Source organism: Falco peregrinus, chromosome 8 (assembly GCF_023634155.1).
Source record: "Falco peregrinus isolate bFalPer1 chromosome 8, bFalPer1.pri, whole genome shotgun sequence".
Taxonomy (NCBI): domain Eukaryota; kingdom Metazoa; phylum Chordata; class Aves; order Falconiformes; family Falconidae; genus Falco; species Falco peregrinus.
The window spans coordinates 46,295,733-46,319,129 of NC_073728.1; the positions used below are offsets into that span (position 1 = coordinate 46,295,733).

Below are 23,397 nucleotides of genomic sequence, written 5' to 3' on the forward strand. Positions count from 1 at the left end.
CGCGCCCTCTCTATGGTCCCGCGGGCGGGATGTGGCGGCTGCTGCTGGGCCGCGGCCTGAGCCGCTGCTGGCCGCCCCCCGCCCGCCCCGCCTGCGCTGCCGGGCCCCCCGACGGCCGCGGCCCCAGCCCCGAGCGGTGAGTGCGGCCCGGGGCCGGCCTGCGGCTGGAGCAGGGGGTGCCGCGGCCCTCAGGGCCCTGGGGGGAAGGGCGCAGAGGGCTGGCGTCTGGCCTCACGGTGTTGGTGTTTTCTGGTGGTTTCAGAGCGCCCGGCTGTCAGGATGGACGGCCCCGGGATGGCCGGGAGCGAGGAGGAAGGCAGCAGCCCCTGCCCGACCTGGTGCCCCGCTACTCCGTGCTGGAGGCAGTCACCTGGGTGAGGAGCGGCAGGCAAGGGCGGTGGCCCTGGCCGGGGTGTCACCAGAGGGCCCTGGGGGTGTGAAGGGCGATGGGGGCAGCGGGAGCCCTCAGGCTGGGGAGCTGTGGTGGGAGGGGGACCCGAAACAGAGCTGTGGGCAAGCTGCCACCTGGAGACGGGAGGGAAGGAGGGAGTGGGGCTGTTTCCCGTGACTTATCTCTGCTTTTCCTCAGGGAGCGCTCGGTGCGCTGCTCCTGCAGCTGCTCAGACAGATCTCGTGGCTGAGATCGCTGCCGGACGCCAGGAGAGAGCACAGGTCTGCCTGGCTTTCTCCGCTGCCCTCTCAGCAGACAGGTTAGCAGCTCTGGCTTGAGAAGGGGTGGTGGGAGGGCCCGGCTGTCAGACAGGATTTCTGCCTCACGATATGTTAACTAACGCTGGAAGAGAGCTGTTGTGGGAAGCTGACAACCAGCTTTCAAGCTTTCCAGGGAGACTGAGGGCTGGTATCTGTCAAGGGAATCTCACTGTTTCTTACTGATCTGATGCAGTCCCACTTCACATCCCGCATGCCCTTACCTTACCTGTCTGGACTCTGGTCCGTGAACTTCCCCTCTGCTTGACTTTGTGGTCAGAGCAGAGAAGGATACCAGGCAGCTATACAGTCTGGTGTTGTCTCCTAAAGCAGACACTGCTTTTATGCTCTATATTACAGTGGTGACTGAAGCCTCAACCAGCTGCCCCAGTGAGCAGCTGGGGTCCTGCTTCCTGCGGAAAGCAAGTCCAGAGGTCATACCAGAGAATTCATCCTCGGGCATCCCCTCAGGGCAGGGAGAGAGCCAGCCCTGGGCAGAACTAGGTACGTACAATGTGCTGCAGGGCAGGATACTTGTGGCAGAAGGACTTCTGAGTCTTGAGTTTCCCTAGGGCAAAGCTAGAAGCCAAGTGTATAGCCATTTATTGACACTTGAGAAGAGAGGCTAGAGTGGAAAGACAGAACTTCAGAGAGATGAACCAGGAGTCCAGAGACAGGAGGAAAAAATCGGAAGGCAGGGAGGAGCCTGTGCTGTAACTGCAGGTGACATCAGCTTTACCAGTACAGGTATGCCTTAGCGACCTGATTACAGCATCCAGTTTCTGGGTTTTTTATTGTGGACAGATGTTTGCAGCTAGAAGGATCCAGGAGAATACTGCACCATTGATCTGGGAGACTTGTGTACATGGTGTGAAACTAAAGGAATTATTTTCTTCCTGGAAGACGAAAATGTATTTCTGAGCGCTTGTGCTGTAGATAAGAGTGTAGAAGGAGGTATCAAAGACATCCTTATTAAAATTAGTTTTATAAAAATAGAAAGATATACTCAAAAAAATTTGAAGTCTAACCAGGAAAGTATGCCCTACATATTAAACTTAAAGTCATATCAAGGAAGATCAGATGAAGCCTGCATCAGGGCTACTCACTAGATGTATAAACACTAATAATGTCTTCAAGAAAATTGTTAGAAGCGGGTAGAACAACATGTGCTCATGGCTTGGAAAAGACACCTTAAAAAGTCAGCCCACAGATGTTGGCTAGATAATGTAAGGTGCTACAGAAAAGGTCAGAGGCGTTCCCCGTTCTTGCCTCTCTTCTGTGCTGATGTAAGCTACTGCCCATCACTGCTTATCAAACCCATCACCTGCCAGAGGTTACCATTCCCATCAGTTGGCAAATGGAGCATTTTGTTTCCATGTCTCCTAATTAGCTCCAGGAAAACAGCCAGGTTAATTTACCTAAACTGCCAATTAGACTGTTTAACCCATCTGCTTTTGCCTGGAGCGTATTAAGAAGCACTCAAACACAGTGCCTTGCTGGCACATTACTGGACATGGACCTCTGGGAGAAGTGGTGGGGAATAAGTAGAGACAGTGATGCCTTCAGTTGGCACAGTGGAATGTTCAGGAGTTAATGTGTGTCTGTGTCTGACAAACAGTTTCCTACTGAGAGTCAACAGGAAAAGCTTTTAGGCAAACTGATAAATTGAACAGTGACAAGTCACTAAGGCCACATGCTCTTTGTTCAGATGTTCTTCAGAAGCTATGAATTGCTGAGCCTCTAATGATGATATGTAATCCAGTGCTCAAATCTGCTGTATGACCAGAACACTGACAAATTGGACACTGGGTTTTGAAAAGGGCGAGTGGTTTGAGCCACAGAACTGCAGAAAAGGTAATTCTGATAGAAACGGTGTTACAGACTAGAGATGTTAGATACTTGGATGACTGTACTGTATCAAGGAATCAAAGCTCTTAGAAGGATTTAGGAAGCCATTTCTCAGGCCAGCTTGCTACATTGCAGAGACTTAAGAGAGTTGTAAATCTATTAAGAGTTCTTTGGAGAAATCAACAGGCATGTGGAGCAAGATCGTCCAGCTTTTAGCTTTCTGAAAACCTTTCAGCCAGGACCTAAAACAAAGCTATCTGGAGAAGTAAAACTGATGTGAGGGAAGTTGGAGGGGGTACTCTTAGGCTAGTAGCTCCTTAAAGTACAAGAAATAGTTTTCACAATGGAGAGACGTTACTGGTGGATTCCTCTGTAAGTCCTTTGTTGAAATGTGTTCTGTTCAGCATGGTCAGTGGTGATTTGGAAAAAAGAGGTGACGAGTGAGGTGGCAGAAGAAGCAAGTGGTACAAAATTATTCAGGACAGTCAAATCTGAAAGTCACAGCAAAAGATTGCACAGGAATTAAAACCAAGGTAATCCCAAGGTAGGTTAAATTACTGTACGCAGGGGAGCATGGCTGTAAATACACATACAGAACAAAGAGCATCAAATTAATAATTATATTGCAGAGGGAACATTTAAAGTCACTGTGGATATGTTTTTGATAAGGTTAAGTCAGTGCTCAGCAGCAGTGAGGCCAATTAAATGTTAATTATTGTAAAGGAAGGAACCGAGGACAAGACAATATCGTAGGTTTGTGTAAGTCTTATGATGCAGCCACATCTTGAACACTGAAGGAAAAGACGCTCTGCCTTAAAGACAGTAACAAAAATGACATAGAAAAGGAGACAATTACATATAAATAGAGACTGACTCTTCAGCTTAAAAAAGAAGCAGTAGAGGGTGTGCTCGTGCTCTGTGAAATTAAAAGTGTTGAGGGAAGGTGAATAGGGACAATATTTTTCATAATATACATATTAATAGGCAGCACAGAAACGATCAGGTAGCAAGTTTGAAAAAAAGGCAAAAGACGGTACCTGTTTGGCCAGTGCACAGGTAAATTGTAGAACTCTGCTACAGGCCAGAAGTATAAATGGGTGCCAAGAAGTGATTAGGTAAAATTACACATTTGTGTAGACTTAATTGGTCCAGCCAAAACCTCCTGCTTAGAAGATCACAGAACAGCTGATTGCTGGAAAGTTCTGCCAGGAAAAGTGTGACTTTATAATCCCTGTTCCTTACCCTTTCTGCCCAAGCATCAGTCAGTTGTCAGAGATAATGTATGTCAGAAATAATTTGATTTTGCTTAATACAGAAGTCCTCAGGTTACATTCTCACATTATGCTGTGCATTCATTTTATGGGAATTTATTGAGAAAATTCAGGGTGAAGAGATTCAGTAATTTTCACTGAAAAGTCTAAAAAAGTGCATAGTTTTGTAGTGTGAGAAGTCCTGTGATTCTTTCCATGGAAAGTTTTAAAGTGAAGCTTGGTGATGCCTTGGTGTTGCCTTTCTCTCAGAGTATGTTTTGCTTTCTGCAGAAAAAGCTGCCTAAGGTTTAGGGTTTTTTCTTTTCTTTTCTTTTCTTTTCTTTTCTGGTGTTTAGCTACCAAAAGAGAATGAGGCTGTCTAAATCAGAATGCATATTGCAAGGAGCTGGGGAGACCAGAAGGAAGGAAAGGACAGGCGCCTGGCAGATGACGCGGGGCGATCTGGTAGCAAAGTCTTGCCATTAGGGAACAGACCTCCAGAACTCGGGAGTGGAGCAGAATGTACCTTCACTTCTCTAGGTCGTTGTTTCCAGCAATGGCAAAGGACCTTCTAGAGAGAATTCCATGTCCTCACCCTTTCTTTCAGTGTTTCAGTTAATTTCCAGAATTGCTTGTGCTGGTCTATGTGTACAGTGACAAATTGCTATTGCTGTCAACTACTTTGTTACTTCAAGTGGCAAAGATCTTTGTGATGGCTCCAAACATCCCGACTTTGCAGATGAGCCATTCCAGTTTTAACATACCACAGTATGCTAGAATCTGTTACTTTCTGTGTGTTTAAAAAGAAAACTTAAGGAAAATCATTTAGAAGTTGTTTTAAATAGCATTCTGCATATTACTATCAGTAAGTCCTCAGCTGCATGATTGCGTCCAATTTTTTTTCATGCAATTCATGCCTCATTCAAAGGTTTTTTTGCCAAAAGTTAAAGGCATATAGTGAATGAGCAGGTGATTACAGCCAGTCTCAGTGTTATAGCAGCTGAATGCTGCCCTGGGGAGTTGTATTTTACCCCTGGCAGAACTGTAAAATTCGTTATTTCAATTCTGAGATTACGGACATTTTAACAGTGTGTTTTCATTTCAAAGCACAATGAAACCAATTGGAAACACTAAAATTTTCCATGAGGCAGAAATCCTGGATTTTGTCCAGCTCTTGTTGTGAATTCATTCTTGTGAAGCGTTTGGATGTTTTGGGATGAGCAATCTAGACTGTCTATGAGAAGATTATTAATTCCTCATTTGGAGCTAGCTTTGAGCAACATTTGATTAGTACAGGATGAACAGTGGGGAAATACAAAATATTTATTAGCTGCTGAATATGTGAGCATTGGGCATCCAGTACACTGAAAGCTGCAAGATTGCATGGCAAAAAGGATGCATAGTCATATTACATCGTAGCGTATGTTTGAAGAAGTAGAAATAAAGTTGCACAGAAAATTCCAACTGTGGTGTTGCCAGCCTCTGTGTGCTTTAAACATACAACCGTAAGAATAATTGAACATGGTTCTGTATGTGCCATATAGCAACAAATTTGTTCAGAGCCTATTTCCTATGAAGTTCTGCTGAAGCTTGACCATTCTTTGGGAAATAAGAAATAAACAGTTGGCATGAACTTGTATTAATTAGCAATAGGCTGAAGATTATCTGAGCTGGTTCTTTCATTCTGCTGAAGCAGGATGGCATTCTTTGCCACCAAGGGATGCTTTCATTTCTCTGTTTAGTGCTGAGGGAGCCTAAGTGTTGTGTTTAGATTGTGTGCCTGAAACGGGCGAGTCTTAAAGATCATGATATTCATGAAGAGTTTTGATTTGAGTCTTGCCCAGCTTCAAAGGTGAGTTCCGAGAGAAATCATTTATCTCATTCTTCAGGAGATGGGACTGGATATCAGGCTCTGTTGGTGCCTGCGTTTTCTTCCAAATGACCTTATGCTCTCCAGGAATGGTAACTCTAATCTGGGGAGATTACTGGGATTTAAGTAAGGAGGGATTTCCAGTGGTAGAGGGGCTGTCGTTCTGCAGGCTGAATTGGTTTCTGTTTATTTTTCATGGGGTAATGGTTTGTCTAAATTACAGCATGTTTTCTGAGTAAATTATGAATCTCTGACTCGGGAGTAGATGTCTATGCAAAATGTGAAGATTCTTGAAAGCGTGAACGTACTACTGTTGTTTAAACAAGTAGCTGGGAGAATTTTTAATACGGTCAGGTTTTTTTCATGGGATTTGCTGTTGTATGTATGGCAAAAAACCTAATTACATCATGAGGAGATACCTGAACAAGAGAGAGCCTTACAGTGAGAAAGATCAGATAATTTTATGCCTGATCTGAAAATAAATGTAAAGCATAACTAATAAATTCACAGCTTATATTACTTTTGGTGGAATGATGAATAGAAATCATGTTTGCCATAGCGATCTTGCTTGTTGGGTGAGTGGGGCTTGTTCAGATAAAACACATTTCAATACAGCCAGGGGGGAATTGTTTATCTGGGAATAATGAGGCTGCAGCTGGAACATAGGCCATGGCTTCATGTGCATTGTGAGACAGTGCAGGCACCGCAAGAAGCAGTCCTGCCTGTTGCACGCTTGTTTCTGCCGCTGGGCCAGCATGAGTATGTGTGTAGCCATATAGTGCCAGGAGCTGGGGAATCGGGCCCCCAAAAGGACTGAATTTTTTTCCTGCTATTAGCTCCCTGCTCTACAGCCACACTGTTTGGGAGGGGGTGAGGGAGACATGGGGAGGGCACAGCTACTTCTTGTGTTAGCAGCACTGGCTTGAAGTGATCCAGGCTTCAGCACCTGGTGTTAGGTGCCCAGTGGGATCCAGCTGCTTACAGTGATTCAGGTTAAAAATAATTGGCCTCAGTCAGCCCTCGCCTGTTCATCCCCTTTGCTGGAGGTCACTATCCTCTTAGAGTAGCTGACATAAATGCCTGTGTAATCACTTCCAGCACCATTCTGTGGCATAGATTTTGCTGTAGGTGTTTTCGTTAGATAATTCCAATTGAAACTTGCCAGGTAGTGGCTGAACACGTGGTTGTGCCAGCATATCTAAGAGGGCAGTGATGAGCAAGTGGGTCATATTGGGGCGATAACTAAAGCCTGCATCCAGTGCAGCCAGAGTATCACATCTGATCACCCCCTTGCAGAAGCAGAACTGTACCCTGGAAAGAAATTACCTGGAAAAGGAGCTAGGGAGGCAAGTGCCTAAGCGTGAGATCTCAGTGTGATGCCCTGGGCAGTGGGAATTGGAGCACGGTTCTGGTACGTGCAAACTAGGCAGTTGTGAATTCAAGTAAGGAGGCAATTTTACTCTTCCTGTGATACTGGTGAGGGGATCCACACTTCAATAACAATGTTGAAAATTCAGGGATAGTGGCAAAAAGTCATACAATTAATCAACTCAGGCAGAAAAGTACTTCAGTTGAAAGATGTGAACAGCAGTCTGTTTAGAATCACAGACATGAATCAAGAGGGGCTGATTAGTCCTATCAGGACTTTCAAATGGAGGATGGGCTTTTTAGTAGAGAAGAAAAAAAGCTAGAAGAGCCAGTGTCTGGAAGCAGAAACCAGTTGTATTTTAATCTGAAATGAAGCAGAGGTTTAAAGCAGCGATTACAAGTTGCTGGAACAAACTTCAGAAGAAGTGGGAGATTCTCTACCTTTTGGTGTCTTCAGATCGAGACTGGGGGCCATTCTGGAGGAGGCGGATTAGCCAGCTGCAGATTACAGGACTGTACTCACGTGGCACTTGGTTGCTTTTGAACAAAGGTCAGACTGGTCAGTGTTCCTTCTGTTCTTAATGTCCCTGACTGAGTGGGTGATCAGTCCTCTAGGAAAGAGCATGGGATAGAAAGGATGGGAAGAGGAGGAAGAGGTAAAGATATAGCATTGCTTAACTCTGCTTTTTGTGTTCGGTTGGTTTTCTTTAATGTAGGGGAGTTCCAGATCCCTGAGAGCTCAAGCTTGCGGCCAGTCTTCCACAGCACAAAGGTACAATTCAATCTTTTGCACCCTCTGTCTGCACCTGAGGCCCTTTCCCTACAAGAAGACGTCTCAGTGTGACCCCAAGCACAGCCTGAGCAATCCACTCACACGCAAGACTGTTTTCCAACCTGCACAGTTAGGGGCCAGGAGGAAGAGAAATGTGATGTGCTTTAGCCAGAACAAAGTTCCAGGAATTACAAACTGATATCCCTGTCCTTTAAGGTGTCTGTGTGACAGGGGTGCTAGTAGAGAAGCACTAAAAGAAAATGGGGGGGGACAACCAAAAAACAAACTACCAACAAAAAACCACCTCTCCAGTAGCACCAGTCTGTTCTTAGGTATTTGCATTTTGGTGCAATCTTTCACTAGGTGATTACATGCTGTTGCTATTTTGGTTTTTACCAGACAACCCATGACTGAAGAAGGTGGTGTCACTCCTAAAGCCGCAAATCAGAACCTGCTCTTGTCTGTTAGAGAGAGGAAGACACTTTGGGCTTGAAGAGAGTACATCAGCTTGAGAGTCACAAGGCTATAAATTATATTATTGTTCTTGTTGTGATTAAACCTGCTAATTCCTTGCAATTCAGTCTTAGGTGCAGACAATTCCCCATTTTAAAAATCAGTCAGCTGAGCAGTTGCTCAAGGACACAGTGAACAGAGCGAAGGTAAATTCAGTATTTAACAGAGTGGATTCCTCACTTTGACATGGCAGTGTCATGCTCCCCCACCAGAAAGGCATTTGCTTGATCTGCTGAGGGGGTGAGTATCGAGCTTCCCATCCTGGGAGGTGCCGTTTCTGCAGGGCCGTAGGAAGAGTCTAGCTCGTTCATAAGTCGTGGAGCAAGCCTCAGGAGGCTCTTGGGAGAAGAGGGGCATTGGTCCATGCCTTGCCCTCTTGTGAGCAGCTCTGAGTGCTGGCTGAGCAGCAGAGCTGCTGGGTGACAAGGGGCATTTTTGCTGCGTGACTTCCCCCAGTGCAGAGGCATCTCAGCTCCTGTGCAGTGTGCACTGCTGCCACTCGATGGCACAAAATTTGTTCGCAAGCTGGGAAGGTAAAGCTTCAGGCCGGGCTAATCCTCCTCCCACCTCCCAGAGCTGTGGTAATGTAAAAAATGCTGTTCATTACTAAGAAAGAAAAGACATTGTCTCTGCGGTGCAGGATTTTATTAGGAGAGTGCAGTGTTCAGTAAGCTGACAGCGTGGGCTTAGCTTGAATTGTGTAAAGCATATACAAATATGTCAGTGCGTGTTTGGCAGAGACTATTTGTGCTGTTGACATGATGCAGGAGAGTGAACAAGGGCTAGCATTACTTTTGAAGGGGAGAGTTAGGAGTAGTATCAGATATTTGCTACATTCTGAAAGGTCTGATGATGTCAGAGAGGCTACGCCAAGCTCCCTGGCCACAGCGGGGGCGAGCAATGTCCATACAGCTTCCCTGACTAGATGGCTGTGTAGAACAGGGAGATTTTTTTGTGGATACATGACACCAGATTACATCATCCTCTTGATAACTATAGTACAGTATAAATGTGTCTCATTGCTTGGTTTCCAAGAAAGAATCTCCTGTAATGTTTGTATATTTTTGCTGTCTTAAAAGCTTTCTTCTTTAACTCCTTAGGGTGACCCAGCTCAGCGAGGGCCTTTAGAGGAAGCTGCTTTCCAGTTGCAGCAGATTTTCCGGATCGACATTTCCATTGCATTGAATATCCTCGGTAATGTGAACTTGGATTTGTTTTGTCCTTAAACCACACATTTCTCTTTTTGGAGGACCTCCAAATCATTGCAGGTCTTGTGTGAAGGCAGAGATGGCATATACCCAAGCTGAAGCCTCCTTTCAGCAATTTCAACTGTGCTTTGAGAGATTTATTGCCCTTTGTCCCATCCTGCCACCTGATTTATATCAGCATATTTAAATCCAGGCTTGGGTGAAGCCTGCACTGTTGTCCTGACATCTGTAGTTGGAAACGAAGCCATCTCTCTTTTTTGCAACACAAGTTGTCATATCCTTGTATCCTTTTTTTATTATCTGAGATTTTGGTCTTCCGGGCGAGCTGAAAAAGCAATTGCAGAATTGCAGCACTAAGAAGAGCTGAAGATGCAGTGATCTAAGAAAAAGGTCCCTTCCCTGTATACACCACTAGCTGCAGTACTAAAAATGTGAGCCACTTCTGTGTGAACCATACGTTAGCCCGTGATCCTTTGCAATGAGACTAGAAAAATTCCTAAAAGGCAGCGTTGCCATCTTTGCTATGGAAACTTTGGTCCTGTGGAGTGAGGGTTGGTGAGCCAGCTGGAAGTGGACCAGAGCACCTGGCATGGGCCAAGGAAGGCCTGGTAGCTGTGGGGGAGGTTGCTTCATTTGAGGCTGCATTCTGTCCATTTTCTTTTCCCATGTTTTTACATTGTGTTCTCCTCAGGGATTGAAAGTATGAGAGCGGGCCATTACAGGATAGCCTATACCTGCTTCAAACTGGCAGCAGATCGAGGTTACAGCAAAGCCCAGTTCAATGTGGGTCTGTGTTACGAGCATGGCAGAGGCACGGAAAAAGACTTGGAAAAGGTATCCACGGCTTGTGGAGTTGTATGTGTGCGGCACAGACCAGGAGGGTGGGTTATGTTGGGTGCACAGGCGCTTTTCTCCTTCTGCATGGGTGTGACAGTCTCTGAAGTCTTGTTAGAAAATGCTGGAAATAATATAAACTGTGGGTTTGCAGTGCTGGCTTCAGTGTCATAGATCCCCTCAGAGATGTGCTCCTGAAATCCCCTTTGTCATAGCTTCTGAGGTCTTCTCGTAGGTACACAGTCTGTGCTGCTAGCACCCAGGAGAGTACCAAGGAGAAACCTGTCATGTTACTGTATTTAAAACACTGCTGCACATCCGAGAGCTTCTTTACATCTCGAGCCATCCAGTCTGGGTACCTTAACTACAGCCTGCCACCTAGTGTGTGTTGGCCATAGGCAGCACCTTCTGTAGCCAGAAAGATCTGCAAAGGTGGCTTGTTCCAGTAATTGTGCAGATCCCCATTGGCACAGGGTGAGCTGTGGTATTGTTGATCTAGTGCTGCTCCCTTCAGCATGGGGAGTTTTGACTAGAGAAGGCAGGGTGGTTAGAGGGCTCTTGTGTAGTTGCAGTCCACTTGTCTCAGTTAATCTCTGTTCTTCTGCTGAAGAGGTGTGGGAGAGCTGCTGGGGTAAGCATGTGCAGCTTATGATAGATCTAGACAAGAGAGGTTAAGCTTATCCTGGCCAGAGGGGAGTCATGCCATGTTTGAGGGCAAATATTACCTGAATCACGCAAGTGTGTTTCTCTTTTTCCAGGCAGCTTTTTATTACTACCGTGCCGCCAGCAGCTGTCACCCCATGGCACAGTACCGCTACGCTAGATACCTCTTATGCCACAGACCTGAAGATGAGTGGGGCGGGCATCAGAAGGCAGTGACTTTCCTGGAGCAGGCTGCAACGGCCGGGATTACAGAGGTTAGTGTCCACAGCATGGGAGTTCATAGGAGAGGGCCAGCAGAGAACCCTGTCTAAAGGATTTGAACCACAAGACGTCCTAGAAAGCAGCATGCGTGGGACTGGAAGCAAAATTCTTCCAACTTATTTATACTCCTGATGGTGTATGGGAGACAGCTCTGCCTGCACATGGGAGGTAGCTAGGTACCCACTGTGCCAGCAGTGTTGGTTGTCTGTTTTCCTGTTGGGCTTTTTAATGTGGCTCTTAGATTAGGTGCCTAGGTTAGACCGTTGGCTTAAGAAAACTGACCTACAGTTGAAAATGCAGCTCTGTGTTCCACCTCAGTTCTGACAGTACAGGTCACATTGGTGGAGGAACTTCCATGAGGTGCTTGAAGTAAGAATAGATCCTCATTCTGTATCTGTGACTTTTCAAGATGATTCATCCGCAAGTATCTGTGTACCCTGCCCTCCTTTCCCACTCTTTAGGAGATGCATTTAGGCATGTGCCATCTTGTGTTGCGAATACCAGTCGTTCTGGCAGTGACTGTATCTCATGTAGCACGCTGTTCCAGGAAGTGCATCTGCTGTGTCTTACGGACAGCTCACAAGTAGGAGCCACTCTCTGACTCTGACTTCCACAGTGCAGTTTGAAACGATGTTCTGGGTCTTAGAGTGTTAGTATGGTGGTCTTCACTGCACATATAGTGGACTTCTGTAGATCAAATGTGATTTTTCATGTTTACCATGTCAGACTGATTTTTTCTAGGACAGCCCCCCCATTCTCTCAGCAGGCTCTACAGCAAGCAGGGTACTTAGCACACTCGTCTTGCCGCAGTAACCCCAGCATCTGAGCAACTTGCAAAATCAGTAAAAGAATAGGAGTAATTAAGAGGGAAAATCCTGGCTGATTTGTACCATGTGGGTTTTGGCAGGCCCAGGCTTATCTTGGAGTGTTCTACATGCGGGGGCTGCAACCTAAGGAGAAGAGAGGTCTGAAGTACCTGCTGCTGGCAGCGAAGAATGGCGTAAGTAATCCCTTTGCAAGCTCTGATTGTTCTCAATTTAGGATCATTGCAGGTTACAGGTAGCAGATATCAAGGCTTCTTGGAAATGGGAGTAAGTGTAGGGTTTTACCACACAGTCTGAAAGCAGAGTGGAGCCTCGGTGCATCTTGGAGAGGAAACAGGCCCTGGTGCACAGACCCTGCAAAACATGAATGTAGAAACAGCTCTGTTGGGTTGGAGTAGTTCTTACGGCACCAGTACTTATCTTCATCTTACATAATTTTACAGGTTTCCCATTATGGAGCACTACACCCTCTTCAGTCACTATACACCTACATCTACACCCTCTTTCACTACTTCCATGTTGAGAACTTTGTTGTGTCTATCTCAAATCTGTTCTTCAAAACTGGCCCATTATTTCTTGCTTTCTATAGAGAGGATGAAAAGACTGTTTCTGGTTCTTTGCAGGGACCTTTAACATACGTAAATACTTGAATTCAGCCTTCCTCTGTCGTCGCAGTTGCTCTTCACACATCATGTTGTCTCAATCCCCAACAATTTCCTTGCTTGCACTTTCTTCAAGTGACCCAGGCTTATTATTTTGAAGGGCAGTGCCACAATCTTGGCATAGCACTGCTCCTAAACCCTTACCAGCACTTAGAGGAGTAGCAGTACGACATCCCATGTCTTGCAGCCAGGTTTCTGCATCCCACAGTTCTGTTTCTTTACAGCACTGTGACATTGTTCACTTGTTTTCAGCTTGCACTGCATTGTAATAGCCAGTTTTTTCTGAAGAACTTGTTCATTTTAACTTCAGTTCCCACAGCTTTTGTGTAATGGAAAATAATGAATAGCTATTCCCTCTTCTTCTGGCTAATACTTCTGATTCTGTCACCCTTTAGTTTGTCCTCTGAGTCATTTCTTTTGCAGGCTGCAGAATGCTGGTTTAGTTAGTCTCTCCATATAGTTAAGCTGTTCCATTTTGCTTGTCAGTCTTCCCTCTGTTTTTCTAATTCTCCTTTGACCATTTTAAGATGCTTAGACTGAAACTTGACTCAGGATGGAGGTATGCCAGGGATCTGACATAACGAGATCCTCTGCTTTGTTCTGTATTTCTTTCCAATAATTCCTAATATCGTTTGCCCTTTTGCCTGCCACCGAGCAGTGATTTGGTGGTTTCAGGGAACTATCACAGTGACACACAAATTTCTTTCTATAAGTGCTACTTGGCATTTGTCAACACGAAGTTGACTCTGTAATTGTGTTGCCCTGAGATCTTCTCTGGTTAATTCTTTATTATTAATTTGATCACTCTGAATGACATTACATCACTTGCAAACTTTGCCATATCAGTTTTCACCCACTTAAGAATGCAAGCACTGTCAGATCACTGGTGGGACTAGACCTGACTAGCCACAGCAGCTCAGACATCACGATACAGTATTTAATTCCAAATCTGCTAAAGATCTCTCATAAGCTGCATCATTGACTCCTTTCTTCCAGCCTGATGTCCGATGCATATACTGCACAATATAACAATGAATTATCTAATTAAATCGATGATTGTCATTTACAGAATGCCTGGTAAGCCCTTAACAACAGAAAATCTGTCAGGTAACTGCAGGTCCCAGGGGCACCCCTGACTCGATCAGTGTTTGGCATGTTTTGGTCACAGCCATGACAGTCCTCAGAACCTAATCGTTCCCTACCTCTGCTTCCCGCTGGATGCTGGCTGTGGAGCCACAGCCTCATCTTTGGTGGCAGGCTTGTGCGTAGGCACCCTGGGATGGAACCCCACGCGTTCTGCTGGGAGAAGGGCTCCATGAGTACGTGCATTTCCCATTACCCTGGAGTTTGAATTTATGTTTAGTTGGTTAAAAGAATAGTGGATATGGGTGAAGCAAGGATGGCACCATTTAGCTACAGCTCCAAAAAAGGGGAAAAGGCCCAAGAAGTCATGGCTCAGGTTGTTGCTCTGTGCTAGAGCTGAGGGGGAACTCTGACAAGTGTTCTTGCAAACATAATGATGCTTCAGAGAACTGCATTCTACTTCGGTTACCGCTTTTTATCCTCCTTTATTTCATGCATGCAACCATAGAATATAAAAAACATATTAAAGAGTGTTGTTGGTGAGCTGAGTCTGACCTTCAGGTTTCAAAGCATATTGTAGTCACTTATAACATGTGAATTTGGGGATCTTTTCTCCTTGTGGTCTTGTCTTTGAGGTGTTCGTCATATGAGAGACAGCTAGTGGAATACTTCTAATTTAACCCTGTCTCTTGTCACATCTGAAGTGCCAATCCTTCTACATGTTTATCTCCTCTCTACAGAAGTTTATTGCTGTCATAAACTGAGACTTGCAACATTTTCGAAAGCACCCACTCACTGAGTTCTTCACTTTCCTCTACCAACTACATCCCAGACAGAAACACTTGCAATATGTTCCTTTCTCATGGCTTTATTAAAACTTGCTACTTACTTTTTTCCTTTATTTTCTTTCTTTTTTCTTTCTTTATTTTTTCTTCTTTTCTTTTTTTTTTTTTTTTTTGCAAAGCCTTGTCTAGATCACGTTTCTGGCAGTCTTACTCTTTATGTCACTGGCTTTTTTGCTGGAAAAAGTCTGTGTGAATACTAACCCATGTGGGCTTTTCAATGTCTTCGGGACCATCATCTTGCTTTCTTACTGTCTGAGACCCTTTTCCTCCCTCCCATTGGATTGCAAATATAAAGTGCCCAGCCGACATGTAAACATATGACGGGTTTGGATTTGGCTTCGCTGACCCATCTACAGTGACATCCTCTACATTGTAGTTCATTCTCATCAGTTACATTTGAGTAGTTTAAGTGCTTCTTTGCTTGACTTCGTTTCTGCTGGTTGAGATTCCTTCTGGAATATAGTTAGGCGGGGCTGAGCAAGATAGTGGTGCACTGTTGTGTTGAAGGCCCGATGCTGCCAAGGGGAATCTTCCACCCTTGGCAGCAAATACCTCTGTGGAGTTTGTTATGTTTTTACAAGTCTTTCTGCGTGAACTGTAATAGGGCAGTCCACAGGGCGTGCGCAGAGTTTGGGTGTGATCAGGATGTGGGTGCAGCCAAGGCTGCCCAAATCCTCTTAGCTCTGACCCCTGAGACAATCGAGATGCTCTGTGGAGACAGCTGTTCTTTTGTGCCTGTGACACAGCCCTGGGTGTTGAAGGGAAATCAGCAAATTTAATTGGAAAGGAATAGGAAGGAGCTGGTAAGAAATTCTGCTTCACTAAGTGCTCAGAGAAAGGGATTAAATTACTGAAGGTCTGAGGGATAGAGGAGTAAACTTTAAAGGGAGGGACCAAAGACAGAGCATTAAACTTTAAAGAAGGTGTTAAAGACTCTCTGTTCTCCTTTCATATGCTGCCATCACTTCTCCATCATGTGGGGCTCATTGCTGTGCTTTCTCCTGTGGCTAGGATGCCCAAAGCAGGTATCACGTGGGCGTTTGCTATGAGAAGGGCCTCGGAGTGCAGCAGAACCTGGCAGAAGCAATGAGCCACTACCGACAGTCAGCTGCTGCAGGGAACAGGAGCGCTTGGGAGAGACTGCAAGTGTTAGAAGAGGAGGTGGAAGGTACCGTGGGCAGTGGGGGAAGAGGGTGTGAGGGACTGCACGGAGTAGTGACCCCATAAAAGTGGGGCCCACATTGCCAGAGGAAGGGTAACACAGGGCCATGGCAAAAGGAGTCGTTTTTACTGCAGGGAAGGGGAGCACTTGTCCTTTTCAGTTCTTCCACTTCTTACCAGCTATTTCCAGTTGAGCTGAAGTGGAGAAGCTGTTCCCGTCGTATGATGTGTCATTAATACCTTGTTTTAATGTACTTTCAGATGTGCGAACAAAGCCTCCATTCTCTTCTGGAATGAGAACTTCTTCCTCTAGCCCCTGTTTCTGGGCTGTTAAGTGTATGCCTGCAGGCCTCCACGCCACCCAGCCAAGACAATCTGCCCTGCCCCACTCCTGGAGCGCAGACGGGCTCCACATGATGGTGCTCGGCGGTGCAGGATGGAGACATGCCCTCGGAAACAGGGCAATGCCACCGGAACTGCAGTGCTTGCAGCCCCACCACTGCTGTTACTAAAGCAGTCGGTAAGTGAAACAAGCAGGCAGAAGGGATGGCAGCTCTTCTTAGTCTGTGTGGAGGTGGAAACGGGCTGGCAGTGAGTGGAAAGAAAAAGCTTTCTGTTAATGGAACAGGAGCCATTTTTAAATAGCAGGGTTTTGAGAATAAACCTTGTGATACCTCCTATGCCACTGTGTCATCCAGCCCTCTACCTTCCAATACAGGGATGTTTTGTATGCTCCTTAATTTCTGTACAGAGCTACGTATGGACTCCCACCATGCCACGGTGATATGATTTGGGGCTATAATTTCAGTAGCCCTGCACATCTTGCACATGGTCCCCCAGTGAGGTTTGCAAGCCACCATATAGTGATGTTGGCAGGTGTAGAGGAATTATAGAGGACTATATGAAAAGTTTATTTGTAAAAAGTTTGTAATGATTGGTAAACACATGAGGTATGAAATGTTAAAAAGGAAAAAAAAGGGGGAATTGTAGAGGAATGAAGCTGGGTTAATTAATATTGATAACATACAGCTGTGGGCTGGCTTCAGGGGCGGTGGGTTGGCTGATGTAGACAAGGTGCAGCTGTGGGTGGTTCTGGGAAGTGATTGGGCAGCCAAGGAAGAGGGAGGAGGAAGAAGCAGAGAGAAGAGAGATACTGCATGCCCTGGCTGAGGAGAAGGCAGCGGAGGGACTGGCATGAAGAGTATGTTGGTATGAGATGGTAAAAGACCTTGTTGCAGCTGGCTGGTTTGGAGAGTGCTGCGACAGGCAGGTAACTCTGTGATGGGCCTGGTCTGCACCTCTGAGGCAATTTGATCTCACTTCAAGGTTAGCTGTTCCCCCAGCAGCTCTGCTACCAGCTTGTCTCTGCCTGGCTGTTGTGGCAGTTTAATCTGCCTTCAAACCTGTGCAAGCAAGACAGTGAATTGTGGTTATTAGGGCACAGTTTTTTTGTGGGCTATTGCTTATGGATCCACCTGTACTAGTGAGAGTAATGGCTGTCCTCAGCCATCCCGCACCATTGTCAGTGTCCTTCGGCCCCCAGTTATTTTTCCTCCGGCTCTGGCAGCGAGCTGCTCCCATGGGTACACCCCTTTGAGTCACGATGAGCAAGGTTTGCTTCAAAATTTATATTGTACATGTTTGCTAAGCACGCCAGCTCATTTTCGCTGAAGTGGATAAGGGATGCTCCCAGCGGGCCGTAACCACTGTCAGGCAGACAGCGGCAAGCAGCTGGTATGATAATTTCTTCCACTGGGGCAGCTGAATCCGGAAAAAGACATTTGTCCACACCAGTTTAAACTGGTTCAAGGGCATCTGTACAAACTGCCCAGCTTCCTGTAGCCATGGTGCTCTGGTGCTTTGTGTGGATCAGACTCTGAAAAACAAAGGCAATGGCCCCATCCTGAACTTGCTGTGGTCTCCATTTAGCAAGGGAGGGGCACAGCCAGAGCTCAACACATCTGATTGTTCTTCTTACTCTGGTCTCTCTTTCTGCTCAGACCAAACTTTCTTAGACCATTTCCTTTATCAAGCAGGATACATGTAGCAGGAAATTCCTCGGGTGGATTTCCTATTCTGTGATAATCCACAGCATGCTTACACATTGGTCAGGACAGGACGGGGTAGGTGTTGGGGGGGCTGAAAGCAGTTTGCAGAATCAGGAAGTTGAACCAAGAGAGAAGAATGTGTCTCCTTTTTAAGCTGCTTATTATAATGTATTTTTGTGTAAAGATTGTCCTTTGACAGGCACATCAAAGCAAATTTCCAGAGGAAGATGTGAGGTTTTGCTGTGTATTTGTCCTCTGTGTGTTCCCAAGATGCAGAGGAATCTCATAAGGCTGCATCTCCTCACAGTCATAGATATGCCTCCCTCGTGGTTAGCACAGCTGCAACTCAGTTAGAATTTGGCTCATTGTCATTGTTTTGGTGCAAGAGCCTGTTTTGTTTGTGAAACAAAACAGCAAGATATTTCTGTTAGCAGCGCAGCAGCATAAGCAAGCTCGGGCAAACCCATCAGTGTCGTTTATTGCCAGAGGTGGGGTCATCTGTAAAGCTCTTTGGAAGCTCCAAATTCAACAATGGATATTTTGGATATTGAAGAGTCTACCTGGGAAATCTTACTCTGTTGCTTTTGTCATTTGGTCCCAAGAGCAGCAAAAAGGGATAACTTTCCCATTTACTCTGCTTTAAATTATCTGTATAATTGTATGCTGCTGTGGTTTGTGTGTGTACACACTAAAAGCAGGGCACTGTCACTTCTAGGTGTATGGAAAAGGAGCGCAGGTAGGACACTCGGGATGCTCCAGGATCATATCTGCTGGGTTGTGCTGCCTGTTCTTTTTCAACTTAACAGCAAAATGAAAGCCAAAAATATCACCCAAAAGTCACCTGATGCGGCAGCCCCACCAGGAGCAGATAAGCTTTGGAGAAACCTGTGTTGTGAACGGTGGTATCTGTGGTGAAGTCAGTGCAGTATTTTTAATGTAAAGATGGTGAAGATAACGCAAGCAGAGGAGGGGCTGGCAGTCGCTTCTCAGCCTCGCTTTTGTAGTCACTGTAGCAAGCAATGACATTGTGCGCTGCTGGCAGCGGAGGTGATGGCTTACCCTCATTCCCACAGCCCGACTCTCTCTCACCTGTACAGCCACTTTGCCACATGCCCCAAATTTGTTCTGGTGTTTTGTATCACAGTTGGAAGACACAAATTATGGTACAGAAGAGTCCTATGTGTGCACGATCCAGAAGCACTTACCTGCCATCCGTGCACTGCTGCGTAAGCCTACAGATGCACTCCAGATGCTTATGCCACTGTTGTCTTATCCGTTCTCTGTGAGTGCAAATCCCCTTGGTTAACACCACCTGTGTGCTTCTTCCTTTGTTACTAATATCTGTGTCTTTGTTTCCCTACATATGCTATTATCCTAAAACTGTCTTATAGCTCACATACATGCAGATCAAAGTAAAAAAACATAAGATGGTTGAAGCTTCTGGCTGAATATTGCAAAACAGTGTTTTTACGCTTCCCTTTTCCCAGGTTACCTTTGGCAGGCTCCAGCCATCTGTTGTCTGCTTCTGGGCAAGGACTATGCTCCAAAATCCAATGGCCTCAAAAGAGAGTGTGGAGAAAGATATTGTGGGCACCTAATGCAGCCGTAGGAGAGATGCTAGTGCTGATTTTGGGGAGTTTTACAAAATGCCACATTCGTAGTGGTAGAACCCCACCAGCTGTATCAGTGGGAGACAACAGGCATGTGTCTCCTTTGTGAGTTGCCATTTCAGGCTTTCTGCAGACGACACATCATTACATCAGCTATACTGCACCTTGTTCCAGAGATGGTAGTGTTAGAAAAAAACAATTTTATTTAAATAAGAACTGAGATCCTGGAGCCCAACTCTGCGGCACATTGCAAAGTCCATGACTGCAATATTTTATCGTCTGTGGTGCACTATGATCGTGTGGATGTAGCTGACTGTGTTGTGCTTGTGGTTAATCTAACAACCCCCATCCCCTCAATCAGCCTGCCCTGGGAGAAAAGGGCCCTTTGCTGCTGTGTGGCTTGAGTGTGATAGTAAGGTGGAAGAAGAGGAAAGCTAGGTAGGCAAGAACAGGCAGGTAGAAGGGAATTAAACAAGGTGAAATCAGTGATGGAGAAATTTGATGGCATGAGGCAAAGGAAGAAATGTGCCTGTGTGATCAGCCTGGATAAGGATAATACAATGACCCTGTTAAAGCACATGTGTGCACCCCGAATGCAGAAGGAAGCTCTGTCTGACTCTTATCTCCTTATCACAGCTGCCAAGCTGCCTACAGAACAGGAGCGCTGTCTTCCAGTCCAAGGCTCTTCCCGTGTGCCGATAGCTGCCGCAGAAGCCCCGAGCCTGTTTCATTGTGGACTTGGACCTTCTGGGACAAAATCATTTCAAAGAGGGTGCTCATTTCTGAAAGGAAAGTGCTGGCCAGTCTTGTCCCAGCAGCGTTTGAGTCAGCCCCAGCACCTTTGCCAAAGGTCTCAAAGGTCCTTGGTTTCTCCTGCCTTGCAGCTTCCTCATCCTGAGGTGAATGCGGAGAGTCAGGGGAGAAGACGTTGTCCTTGTAATTACTGGTGAGTGGCAAGGAGAGCCGAGCCACCCATGCTGGGTCAGCAGCCGTCAGCCTCTTGAGGGCCAGCTCTGGAGGGAATGAAAACAAAAGAACTGTTGGTGAGACCTGAAGTAGAGGAGACCACAGGAGAAAAGAGAAAAAGAAGAATTTTTTAAAAATGCTGAGAAACGAGGAGGCTTCCTGAAATCAGCTATGAGAGGACCGATTGTAAACAGGTCTAGAGATAAGCTACCAGCAGCATTTTTCAAACCAGAAGCTTAAAAAAATCAACCAAACTAGAAGTGGTTTAAAACTACTGTGCTTTTTGGGTTTGTTTGTGGGGGATTTTTTAAATGTAATAACCATTAGGATCACTTTGCTTTCTCATTTGTTGCAGCCTCAAGTGGCACTTCACTAAACTGTTAGCAAAGCCCTAGAAAGTGAGGGTTTAGGACTGGCTAAAGGAGAGATGACAATGGAAAGCTTTCAAGGGGGAAGTATTGGACAGAAAGAAGGTCACTAGTGGACTTCCCTTAAGGGTCGCTCTAGGGTGGGAATTTGCTGTAAGCAGGCATATTGAGACCAAAAAGAAAGGGGTTATTGTAAAAACAATAATAACAGAAGTAGAATGAAATTCTGGGTTATAAAATGCGCAGCTGGGTGGTTGAAGACTAGTAACAAAAAATTGAGCTATAAAGTAGTTGTTCATCAATTGGAAACAGATGAGGAGCAGTGGGAGCCTGGTGTGGGTGTTGCTGCGGGCTCGTTAGTGTGCCAGTAATGTGATTCTTCCCTGAAACGGGCAAATGAAATCATACAATATGTTGGTCAAGGTATTCCCTGTCGGCATGAAGATATATTCGTGGTATTGTTACTAGGTCTGGTGAGATCTGATTAGGGGTATTACATACAAATCTGATTACCCATCCATAGGAAAGAGGCTCTGAAGGACAGAAGTGCAGAGAAAACTTCTGAGATGAAAACAGGAGTGAGTCCAGGCTTATGTGATGGACACCCTGAGAGGTAGGGGTTGCTTCACCTAAGGAAGCAAATGCTCACTGGGGTTCTGACTGCAACCTGTCGTTATTTTGATGAGATAAGCACCGACAAAGGAAATCTTCATGCTTAAAATAGTTTTGGCAAAAGAAGTGATTATAACTGTCCATGAATAAACATATACTGGAAATTAAAGGAAGGACCCCATAGCAGGGTGAGCCTGGAATAGCATCCTCATCAGACGGCAGGAAAGGAAACGAGGGTTTTTGTTTTTTAAGGTAGAGCTTTGCAGTTGGTAAACAAGACTCCGTGATGTGGTGCACAGACGCTGCCTTCCAGCCCCACATCACTCCATTTCCAAAGCATAACCCAGAACCGCTGGGAGGTTCAAAGCAACCATCAGGTTGGCGAAACGTTTTGAGTCAGAGAGCAGCAAAACAATTAACTGGTGTCTGGTAACAAAACACAACAGTCCCAGTCAGATGGCAAGAGCTGGTGGTGGTGTAATAATTATGTGGCTCTGACTTACAAAGTGACCTGTGAAAGGAGGGTCCCCATTCTAATGCACTTATCGTGCTGCTTCCAGAAGATAAATCAATACCCTGCCAGAGCCTGGGACGCATGGTCCTCAGTCTGTGGCTAGTCAGTCACTGAGACGAGTCTCCTTCCTCAGCCAGCTAAGTAATTAATCCTTTTTCTCTGAAAAACAGCTGTGTTCTGGGGTGGGATGGGGATGAGAGCCGGGATTCAAACCTGGTGAGTAGAGAAGGGCAGACACATCACTTAAGATTTCTGTTTGAGCTGAAGCCCCAGAATACTTTTGTGCTGCTTAACTTCCAGGATTTCTTTCTGCAGTCTCAACATTTTTTCAGTCGCAGTGACTGTTCCTTAAGAGATCTCCCAAGCGTGCTGAAGTCTCATGTTTTTGCTCTAAAACATCCACATTTCTCTTCTCCTCAGTCTGCAGGAAGCTGCTGCTGCATTCTCTGAATATTTTGATGCTTCAGCTCTGGAGCAGGGCACCACAGTAGCCTGCTCGCTGTGGGGAGAGCCAACACTCAGTGGGCTGATGGCCCTGTGACCATGAAACCTTGTAATTAGGTATGTTTAATTTGACTAATAACTCTTTACTGCCTTATTTTAATGGTGTTTTGGGAGTGGGGTCGTTTTTATAATCAATAAAGTTATATCTCTCATCTGCTGCTGCGAGCACGCCGTTTCACTGCTGAGAGAGAGGTGTTAATAGACGGTGCTGAGCGTTCAGCCCACAGCTCGATGCTCACAGCATAAACAACCCGAGCACTGGCTGGGACAGATGAGCGGCGCAGTGCCCCTGCTGCGAGCAGCACAAAGGCCCAGCCAGCCTCAGCCAGCTGTCAGGGTACTCCTGAACGCAAGCAGCGCTTCCTTCCTCGCTCAGGATGCAGGTCCGCTTCTCTGTTTGTGTTTGGGAGAGAAGGAAGGAGTCCAGCAGCTCCCTTGTCTGCGCTCCTTTGCCTTTTTGGGAAGGTCCGGGCTCGTGGTGAAGGTTTTTCACCACTGAAACAGGGCAGCCACTTTTGCCATGTCCAGTGCACCACACTAGCGTAGCCTCAGCACGCACCACTGGTGGTCACTGTGAAATTCCAGTAATTTGGCAAAAGGTGTGTGGGGGGTGTCCTATCAAATCCAAGAAACATGGGAGATGGCACTTCATGGATATGTCTCACCAGAGCACAGATTTTCTAGGATGCTGCCTGTCTGGGCAGGACTGGATCTGGATGGACATGCTGAGCAGGGCCACCAGTCCCTTTACTGGGGCCAGCGCATGTCAGTATACCCATGGGATGGAGCTGGGCAGCCTGTCTGCTCCCTGCTTTTGGCTGCGGGAGCTTTAAATCTGAGGAATCTTGTAGCTCGTTTCCTTTGTTTGCTCCTTACTAGCATAAAAGGGCAGGAAGGCAAACGGA

At 46.0% G+C, this 23,397-nt stretch overlaps 2 protein-coding genes across 5 annotated transcripts in view; one reads left to right on the plus strand and one right to left on the minus strand.

Annotated features, from left to right (window-relative positions):
• Positions 1-22,644, plus strand: DELE1 (DAP3 binding cell death enhancer 1). Of its 3 annotated transcripts, none has more exons than XM_055811412.1 (12): positions 1-136; positions 263-374; positions 590-710; positions 1,069-1,212; positions 7,761-7,816; positions 9,430-9,523; positions 10,229-10,371; positions 11,130-11,288; positions 12,203-12,295; positions 15,721-15,877; positions 16,132-16,390; positions 20,165-22,644. In XM_055811412.1, the coding sequence occupies exons 1-11, from the start codon at positions 30-32 to the stop codon at positions 16,380-16,382; spliced, it is 1,437 nt and encodes a 478-aa protein (XP_055667387.1). In that variant the 5' UTR covers positions 1-29; the 3' UTR covers positions 16,383-16,390; positions 20,165-22,644. The 3 variants fall into 3 exon arrangements, with proteins under 3 accessions (XP_055667387.1, XP_055667388.1, XP_055667389.1); XM_055811413.1 differs by lacking the exon at positions 20,165-22,644 and adding an exon at positions 19,063-19,568; XM_055811414.1 differs by lacking the exon at positions 1,069-1,212.
• The window catches only part of PCDH12 (protocadherin 12), a 10,154-nt gene continuing 6,465 nt past the window's right edge, over positions 19,709-23,397 (minus strand). For both annotated transcript variants that reach the window (XM_027779689.2, XM_005232349.4), the window contains one exon: positions 19,709-20,541. In XM_027779689.2, the coding sequence (XP_027635490.2) occupies positions 20,177-20,541 (365 nt within the window). In that variant the 3' untranslated portion in view covers positions 19,709-20,176. The remainder of the gene's footprint in view (positions 20,542-23,397) is intronic.

Bases quoted from the DNA above. Each gene is read 5' to 3' on its own strand.
- DELE1 (XM_055811412.1), top strand. From the start codon at position 30: ATGTGGCGGCTGCTGCTGGGCCGCGGCCTGAGCCGCTGCTGGCCGCCC. The intron at 137-262 runs GTGAGTGCGGCC...TGGTGGTTTCAG, and splicing joins CGCGGCCCCAGCCCCGAGCG to AGCGCCCGGCTGTCAGGATG. The intron at 11,289-12,202 runs GTTAGTGTCCAC...GGGTTTTGGCAG, and splicing joins CAACGGCCGGGATTACAGAG to GCCCAGGCTTATCTTGGAGT.